Here is a 10569-nt window from a genome sequence, read left to right on the forward strand (position 1 = left end):
GGAAATTGGAGCCAACATGTCTATCTTAGCACCAAACTCCATCATGTCACCATATATCCATTGTTTGGTTTAGCTTTAAAATTAGTCAAATCTCTGAGGTAAAGGCTGGGGGTGCCAATATAAGTTAACTACATCTTTATCGCCAAAGAAAGAGAATTCATTATAGCCAGATGGTCTTTGAGAACCTATTTCCAACTTCCAAATCAGTGAGAAGAGCACTCATTTTAATGATTTCTTCCCCCAAACAACCACAATATGTTTTGTTCAAGAGAACGTGCCATACTATTTCATATTTTGACATACAATACACAACTATTAGTCATGTTAGAAATAGTCAAGGTAGATATGATGAGTTATTGCAATTGAAGGGCACAATACATTTTGGTATGAGATATTTAGGGAATGATGAATTGATGTTGTAGGGAATTGTGGGTTTTGACTAGGCAAGAGATGCAGGTGATAGGAAGAGGACTTTAGGATATTGCTTTGGAATATGACTTGTTTGACAATGATATGTTGCTTCATGGAATATATCAAAGGAATCTTGATCATTGCCCATGTGCACGTTTTTACATACCTTGCATTTTGAGCTTCCCTTTGGAGGTGCATGCTCCAAGTTTTTAGTTCTTCATAGAGAAAACATCCTCTATTTTCTTAGATGATCCATCAAGTAAAATATCAGTCCTTAAGGTGGTCAAGGAGGAATATATAGTGCTCCCAGGTAGTATCTCAAGATTCTTTGTAGTAGGGTCCTTGAAAGATAACATAAAGTTAGTACATTGGTATGAGGATTTACAAGGGAAGGGATAGGGCCCCCACTTGAAGTGGGCACCATATGCAAGAGTTGAGGTCATGAGACAAAATTCAAAAGTTGTAGAGAAGGAAAATAAAAATTGGTTGATACTTCATCATTTGTTAATGGTAAAGACAACATTTTTTTAGTTGATTAAAACAAATGATATTTATACAAATGTTTAGATTTATTTAGAAATTTTACTTTTTTATATTAGTAAAACATAACATAGTCATGACAAAATTTTCTATTAATAAATAAAAGACTTACATATGTATGGTATGGAGTCTTAGTACAACTCAAGAATACATACTAGCAAACAAAAACCAATCATCTAGTGATACACATTCCACCTGTCAATTGCATATTGATACTACCTCATAAATCTTCCTATGGTTATGGGGTGCAAAAAAATTGACATGTGACAAAATAATGAGATCAAAATCCTTCTATCATTTACATATATAGAGCCATTCAATGACTTCCCTATTACTAATCATGGCTAGAGTCATATACATTAACAATAGAGAATAGGAGAAGAAACAAAAATTTGAAGAGTAACTAGTTTGGGGCAACCCCAAATCCTTAGTTAGTGGAGAGTTCTACACTTTAGTATTTCCTTGGCTTAGGCCAAGACGATCCTCTACCTAAGCATCCATTTATCCTCAATGATTTCCCCCACATATTGTTTACCCTTGTCTCCACTTTGTAGCTCCTGTTCTCTTCAATATGCCTTAATCCAACCTCTCCTTTGAACTTTAGCCCTACAAGCTTTTGTGAGAAATCCACAGTCTTGCAAATTATCGTTTGCTCTACTCAAAGATATCCACATACCTAATTGTGAGAGTAGGTAGCTTCCAAATTTCCCTATCACCACAATACACTAGAAAGTAAGGTTGTCATCAATATTGACCATTGACATATCAAACTCCCCTAGTGTTTATATTAAAGGTAACAAAATTAAGATAATTAAATAATAAAATAAAATATTTACATTAATTTCATCCCTTATAACATGTAAAATATAAAAGTTTAACTTTTGATCTATCTTGATCCATATTCAATAAATTTATTTAAGAATTCAAAATCTAATATTAATTATGGTCACTTTGTCATTATAATTAATGTTGAATTTTTTTTATAATAATAATAATTTTTTAATTTGATCTTTAATATTGTATTTTACAATCTAATATTAATTTTGGCTACTTTGTCGTTGTTAGTTTTAGGTAGCTTGGACAACTGTTGATCCATATGTGATTAATTGGCAAATAGTTGTTAGAGTTACGACAAATATTTGTTAATTAATTGACTCCTTCTAGAAACTTCTTGGTTAGGAAGCAACTAGAAACTTCTTGATTGAGTTGTCTTGATCAAGAAGCAACTAGAAACCTCTTGGTTAAGTAGTATGAAAGGGGGTCAAGGGAGGTATTTGGAGAACATAACTTAACAGAGAACAACAAGAAGTTGTAGAAACAATTTGTAGTGTTAGTAAATGAGTTTGCAGTGATAGCAAACAGTCTTGCAATGTTAGCAAGGGCATAGTGATAGCATTGGGGATAGTAATGGGGAATATCAGCAGGAGAAATTATGAGGTTGTTTGAATTCTACTAGTGAGAGGCAAGGAATTTTGTATCTTTTGACTTGCTGAAGTTAATACATTTTCCATCTATAGAACTGGTTTTCCCTTAGGGGTTTTTCGAGGAACAATTTGTCCAAAAATATTGTGTTCTTCGTGTTCTAATTTTTTTTCAAGTATTTTATTAGTGAAGTTGCAGTTGTGTTATTTTTTGATATTAGCTAGAAATTTATTTGCATCAATTTAATAATTGTTTACGATAAGAGATTAATAATTAGTGACTGCAATAGTGTCAATTTTCACATGGTATCAGAGCAGTGTTGAGGGTAGAAGATTTTTTCCCTAGGAAAGAAATTTTGATCTCTTCATATTTATTGCTTTAATCCCTTGAGATGGCTTCAGCTGGTTTGAGAGATAAGGATAGATTAGATGGTGCCTCAAATTTTGGTGTTTGGAAGGCTAGAATTTCTTTATTGAACATGGAAGAGAATGGTATCAAAGATTATGCTACCACTAGTATAGTTGTACCTACAGATGATATACAATTTGTGACATATAAGAAGGACGGTGCCAAGGCGAAGAGGATTATCCTTGATGATGTCAAAGATCATATTGTTCCACATAACGTGGAGCTAGATACAACGAAGAAGATGTGGGATGTCATTCTAAATTTGTACCAGAATGCTACCACCAACAAGAAGATGGCTCTCAGAGAGAAGCTAAAGAATACCTAGATGAACCAAGGAGAAGAAATTACAAGTTACTTCAACAGGCTTAGACTTTTCAAGGATGAGTTAGCAACTATTGGAGATACTCCCAATGATGACAAGTTAGTGAGAATAGCACTAAATGGGTTTTCTAAACAGTGGACTGTCTTTGTTCAAGTTATCAGTGGAGGAGATACCTTATCGAGTTGGGATCGACTATGGACTAATTTCACTCAGAAGGATCTTAGACTAAGTCTTGTCAATGGGTCCAACAAGAGTCAAAAAAGTAAGGTGGAACAGGAGAATGTTTCCCTAGCACGGAAAGGGAAAGAAAAGAAGAGATCTAACAAAGGATCAAACTCACAAAGTGAAAAGAAGAAGAAGGACCTTTCTAAGGTCAAGTGCTTTGGATGTCATGAGTTTGGTCACTATTTTAGTGATTTTCCAAAAAGGAATAAGAAAAAGAAACATGTGGTTGGTTCAGTAAGTGTATAAGAACTCTCTAGTAGAATGGAAGATAAGTTTGCACTTATAGCTTGTATGGTGAGCTCAACCTCATAGACTATCTAGTATATAGATAGTGGGGTGTCATTTCATTTGATTGGAGTTAGAGAGTACTTCTCCAGTTATAAGGAGGAGAATACCAATATCTAGATTTCTATGGAAAACTTGTCCAAACTCAACCCATTTGGGAAGGGGACTATTCAGTTTCAGAGGGAGAATGGAAAGAAAGTTCTAATTCATGTGATGTATTGCATGTGTTAGGATTAGGTATGAATTTGATTTATGTATTTGTTCTTCAGGATAGGGGGTATAATGTACTCTTTAGAGGGACACATGTGTTGATTAAGCATAAGAATTGGAAATCACCCATAACTATTGGAGTTAGGAGTGGTCACCTTTATAGGTTGCAGTTTGACACTCCTAAGGCACTCATGAGCAACTGTAATCCTAGAGATCTTGGAGAGCTATGGCATAGGAGGATGGGCCATATTCATCATGGAGCACTCAGATTGCTTCATGAGACTATAACATGTGTTCCAAAAGTGAGCACAGAGCATGATGATGTATGTAATGGATGCATGTCGGAGAAGTTTGTGAAAGCATCTTTTCCAAGGAGTGACACCTAATTTGAAGGTGTTCTTGATCTAGTACATTCAAATGTTTATGGACAGATGTCAACAAAGTCTATCAGAGGATATGAGTACTATGTTACTTTTATCGATGATTTCTTTAGGAAGACTTGGATATACTTCTTGAAGACCAAGGATGAGGTTTTCAGTCGGTTCCAAGAGTTCAAGGCTCTAGTGGAGAACTCGACAGGAAAGAAGATAAAAGTTATTCGATCAAACAATGTAGATGAATACAAAGGAAATAACTTAAGGAGTTCTATACCAGGGAAAGAATCAAGAGAGAGGGGACCGTTCCTTACAATCCACAATAGAATGGAGTTGTTGAGAGGAAGAACCATTATATATCAATGGCAACAAGATCTATGCTACATGACCAGGATATGCCTTGCTACTTATGGGTAGAAGTGTGTAGTACAACAGTCTACATTTAGAACATGGAGTTCTATACCAGGGAAAGAATCAAGAGAGAGTGGACCGTTCCTTACAATCCACAACAGAATGGAGTTGTTGAGAGGAAGAACCATTATATATCAATGGCAACAAGATCTATGCTACATGACCAGGATATGCCTTGCTACTTATGGGTAGAAGTGTGTAGTACAACAATCTACATTTAGAACATGGTTCCACACAAGGTACTAGGGAGGATGACACCAAAGGAAGCTTTCATAGGTAAGAAGCCTGATGTTAGCCATTTCAAAATATTTGGGAGTTTGACATATTTCCATATTCCAAGTGATACACATACCAAGTTAGATTAGACTACAGAGAGGGGGTACTTTGCTGTGTACAACGAAACCTCAAAGGCATATAGGAGTTTTATCTTCGGGACCAAAAAAGTTAATGTTAGACGTGATGTTAAGTTCATGGAGGACAACTAGGCATTTAGAAGGTCTAGAGATTTTCCAATAGATGATTAGAGTGAGCAACCAACAGAAGCTCAAAGGCCTAGTCAAGGGCAATAGAGCACAAGTACAGTTACCAATACAAGTGTAGGTTCAGGTGGTGAAGATTCACAGAGCATGGAGCAACAGGTGCAAAAGGAAATGCATCTAGAAGACTTAGAGGTTGATATCACATCCTCTACAATTGGCAGAAGGAACCATGAGGTTCAAGAGACATTAAAAGATACTTAGGATTTTGTGGGAGCTCCTATGAAGAGTACCAGACAACAGAGACAACCAACCAAGTTCAATGACTATGTAGCATTAGTTAGTCAGTTGGTAGATAGTGAACCTTCCAGCTATCAAGAGGCTACAGAGCATCAGGTATGGCAAGATGCTACGATTGAGGAGTATAACTCAATTATGCAGAATGATGTGTGGGAGGTAGCTCCTAGACCAATAGATAGAGCAGCAGTTGGTTCATGTTCGATCTATAAGATAAAGCAAGGTGCAAATGGTAGCATCAAGAAATACAAGGCAAGGTTTGTAGTCAAGGGGTTCTCTTAGAAGGAGGGAATAGACTACAAGGAGACATTTGCTCTAGTGGCTAGGTATACTTCTATACAAGATGTGATCTCGTTTGCAACACAAATGGTATGACAGATCCATCAAATGGATGTCAAGACAACGTTCCTTAATGGTGAGTTAAAGGACGAGGTATACATATAGCAACTAGAAGGCTTTGTAGCACACAACAAAGAGACCCATGTGTGTAGATTGAAGAGAGCATTGTACGGACTCAAGTAGGATCCCTGAGTGTGTTATGAGCGCATTGACACATACTTGCAGGAAATGAGCTTTGTGAAGAGTGAAGCAAATGCTAACCTCTACTACTGGGTAGTTGGTGGTGAGATTCTCATTCTTGTTCTTTATGTGGATGACTTGTTTCTAACAGGTTCACTAGGGCTCATAGAGGACTGCAAGATGGACCTTGTAGAAGAGTTTAATATGAAGAAATTAGGACTTATGCATTACTTTCTAGGCATGGAGGTGTGGCAGGCAGATGGAGAGATTTTCCTTGGTCAAGGTAAATATTGCATTGAAATCTTGAAGAGATTCGGGATGGAGGATTGTAAAGCCATGTCTACGCCCATGATCATGAATTAGAGGAAGGTAGATACATCTAAGGAGAAGGATGTAGATCCCACCTTATATAGACAATTGATTGGTTTGCTTATGCATTTGGTCAACACTAGGCCAGATATAACATTTGTAGTAAACTCTGTTAGTCAGTTCATGGTTGAACCAAAGAGAATGCATTGGACAACGACCAAGCATGTATTGCGTTACTTGTACAGTTGAGTATGGGATCAGATATGTTTGAGGTGAAGGTATAAGGTTGATGGACTATATTAATGCAGATTGGGTAGGAAGTACAATGGACAAAATGAGCACTTTAGGGTGTTGTATCTTAGTTCAGCAAGAAGCAAAAATCCGTGGCTTTGAGTTTAACAAAAGTAGAATATATAGCAGCTAGCATGGCAACATGTGAAGCTACATGGCTTCAGAAGTTGTTAGTAGCCTTGTTTGGTCAGTAGGTTAAGACTACTGTGATACACTGCGACAATCAAAGTTGCATCAAGTTGTCTGAGAATCCAGTGTTTCATGATATGTCTAAACATATAGGCATCAGATATCACTTCATTAGACATTGTGTACAATAGGGGGTTGTTTAGCTATAGTACATACCTACAGAGGAGTAGGTAGTAGACATTTTGACTAAGGCATTGGGGAAGGCAAAATTCGTCTTCTTCATAGATAGATTGTGTTATGCAGAACAACTTCCTTGCTACGAGAGAGTGTTAGTTTTAGGTAGCTTGGACAGTTGTTCATCCATATGTGATTAATTGGAAAATAATTGTTAGAGTTATGGCAAATATTTGTTAATTAATTGACTCCTAGAAACTTCTTGGTTAGGAAGCAACTAGAAACTTCTTGGTTGAGTTGTCTTGATTAAGAAGCAACTAGAAACCTCTTAGTTAAGTAGTATAAAAGGGGGTCAAGGGAGGCATTTGGAGAACAAAATATAATAGAGAACAACAAGAAGTTGTAGAAGCATTTGTAGTGTTAGCAAATGAGTTCACAGTGATAGCAAACAATTTTGCAGTGTTAGCAAGGGCACAATGATAGCATTGAGGATAGCAGTGGGGAATATCAACAGGAAAAATTAGGAGGTTGTTTGAATTCTGCTAATGAGAGGCAAGTTGATTTGCTGAAGTTAATATATTTTTCATCTACAAAACTAGTTTTCCCTTAAGGGTTTTTCCAAGGACGATTTGTTAGAAAATATTGTGTTCTAAATTTCTTTTCGTATTTTATTGATGAAATTGCAGTTGTGTTATTTTTCGATATTAGCTGAAAATTTATTTTCAGCAATTTAATAATCGTTTACGATAGGAGATTAATAATAGTGACTGCAATAGTATTAATTTTCACAATCGTTCTATTATTAATGTTGAAGATACTAAATTTTTATTCGAATAGAATCATTTAAACTCATTTTATTTTTAAATGTATAAAAACTGATAAATATATACTTATTTACGACGCAAAAGAAATGGTCCTTCTTGTCAAGATTGAAACAATTTATTTTCAAACGCATCCCGCCATTGGCAAACACACCCCGACCTGAAAATGGCGAGCATTTCCAGATTGAAAGCAAGAAGCAGCGCAGAGCAGGTGGAATGCCTTGACGAGCTGATTACAAACATACTTTCGAGATTTTCAACAAAAGATGTGCTCAAAATGTCCACAGTACGAAAGAGGTGGCGCACCCTTATTTTTGACCCAGGTTTTGTTTACACCCATCACAAGAATTGTCACAAGGAATCGATATTTTATTTCAGTGACATAGCAATTCCAGAGAAATTCCAGTTTCGCTCTTTCAATTCCCAAACTGGTAATATTTCCACTGTTCCTTTTTCTTTGGAAGGCTTAGACAGTTCTTTTCGAAATGGGAGGTTTGAGATTGTTACCGTATCAAATGGGCTGATATGCTTTCATCCTCATGACTTAGTGGACATTCGTGTGTTCTGGGTGTACAACCCTGTGACAAAGTTCTTGAAAAAATTGCCAATGCCCTTTGAAGTGGATCTAGGAGCGGTATATTTTGGTGAAATTTGTTATACACTGAATACTCAAAAATTTGTGATGATATGCCATTCTATCGGTGAGGAGCAACCATGTACCCTGGTGTTTGATTCTCGTCTAAATTCTTGGTACAGGGGTCAGCAGCTACCTATATTGCGCTTCATTAATATCTATCAATACAGTTCTCTAGGGACTCAAGTTTTTTTTAATGGTGTCATTTATTTCGTCGTTGGAGTCGAAATCAAAGATGCTCAGGAATTGGAAGGATTTAAAGATTTAGAGGGCTTGAGTGAAGATGGGGATGATATTTTGCAGACAATTATAGGTTATGATGTGAATCAAGATCAATGGGGTTTTTATCTTTTCGTTCCTGCCTCAGTAGGCTGTATATTTTGCCTCATTGAATGGGAGGGAAATATATTAGTTTGTGCATCGGAGTATGCTGATGGGCTTTTTGTTTTCTGGGTATTGGATACAGAGCATAAGCGGTTGATTTCAGAACGAGAATTGGATTTAAGGCACGAGCTTCACACTTCGTGGGAGGTATCTGCAAGCAGTGGTGTAGTATGGTTCACATGCGGTTACAATTCTGTCATAGTTTACCATATGAAGAACAGACAATGGTCACGTCATCGAATAGATGATACATTTGATTTGCAGCACCCTCGCAATCTAACATTTGTAACATTTGAGCCTACCCTTTTGTCATTTTGAAGCCCTTTGCTGAAGGTGGGAGTTGGCTTACAGTTTTGGTGTTGCTTGCATTCATGTGACTTTTTGGGTTTGGCATAGAGAAGTAATGTGACCTGAGAATTCTTTTTGGGTTCAGCTAATGATGGTCTGTTTTGGTTGGGCATTGTTGTCAGTGTTGTCGAAGTGTAATAGAGGATAGCTTCCTGTCTATCTTCTACCATTCACTCTTGCGACGTCTTTGCTTTAAACAATTCGTTGTTTCATGGTTCTGTCCATTACAATGACTCCCTTGTTTATGAGCATATATTGATGATAAAGTTTGTCATGAGTTCAACAAGATTGAGCCATAAGTAGTGTGCTGATATTTTAGGCATGGTTTCAGACAATTGCTCCTGTGAGATAAGATCAACAGTTCAACACTGAATGAGAATTGAAATACAATAACATTCATGCGGTATACTGACAAAGTATTCAATTTTCAAGTTCAAGTTTATCTAGATACTATTATCAAGTTCAAGTTTTAACAATTGGAATTTTTAAGTTTTAGAGAAAGAGAGTCAGTCACCATTATAGCTAACTTCTTGCAGCCTAAGCTCTAAAATGATACATAGGATTTCAATGATTTTTTGGTTGTCATTGTATGCTGTAATGTACTCTTCAATTTTTAGTTCACAATCTTGCTGTGTATTAACTCAATTTTGTGCTGCTTTGGTACTTTTTAACTTATTGTGGTACAACTTTTAAGTATTGAACTTTAGTAGTTAAACAGAAATATTTGCTAAGATACTATATACTTGCCAATAGAAGTTAATTAGTTAAAATTTCACAGCTTCCAGTATATAACTGTGTTTATTGTGCTGCATATCGTTTCTAGTACTTAATATTACGCATACATCTTCAACAACATCCATTTTATGATTAGTAAATCTTTTATTTTTGATCAAATTTTGAATCATGTGGAAGTCTTTTGAACATTGATGTTTTTTAGCACAATCATGAGACAGTAGACAGGGAGAGAATGAAATAAATGAGTTCTAACAGTCATAGAGGTGTATAAAGCTGTCCTTTAAGATCATGCTTCAAAGTTTTCATCAAAATATTCTTTAATTTCTTGTTACCGTCATTTGTCACAATGGAACCCCTCTGTGGAAAATTTTATGGCTTCCAGTAAATAACGATGTTTATTGTGCTGCATATCATTTCTAGTGCTTAATGTTATACATACGTCTTCAACATCATTCATTTTATGATTATTAAATCTTTTCAAATTTTGAATTTTGTAAAACAGTTTTGAACATAGTTTTTTTTGAGCATGATCACGAGACAGTAGACAGAGAGATAATGGAATAAATCTGTTCAAACAGCCACAGAGGTGGATAAAACTGTCCATTAAGATTAGGCTTCCTAGTTTTCACCATAATATCCTTTACTTTCTTGTTATCATCATTTGTCACAGTGTAACCCCTCAGTGGGCAAGCAAAAATACGTGTAGTTGCTAAACCTATCTTGGAATCGCATGGTCAAAATTCTACTTTCTTAAGATCCTCCTTTTTGCTTTGCTCTTAATTCAAATTCTTAATTACATTAACAATCTTTAGATTGTAAATTTATAAGATCTCATAGCAAGTAG

General features: G+C 36.0%; 1 protein-coding gene across 1 annotated transcript; it reads left to right on the top strand.

The window, feature by feature from the left end:
- The first annotated feature begins 7790 nt into the window (after nucleotides 1-7790).
- LOC149572076 (uncharacterized) lies at nucleotides 7791-8960 on the top strand. The gene has a single exon (XM_089815769.1). It carries the CDS (start codon nucleotides 7791-7793, stop codon nucleotides 8958-8960), a length of 1170 nt encoding a protein of 389 aa, XP_089671895.1.
- Nucleotides 8961-10569: the final 1609 nt, after the last annotated feature.

Source organism: Cupressus sempervirens, chromosome 2, assembly GCF_028749045.1.
Source record: "Cupressus sempervirens isolate cs-2001-9-10 chromosome 2, ASM2874904v1, whole genome shotgun sequence".
NCBI classification, from domain to species: Eukaryota; Viridiplantae; Streptophyta; class Pinopsida; order Cupressales; family Cupressaceae; genus Cupressus; species Cupressus sempervirens.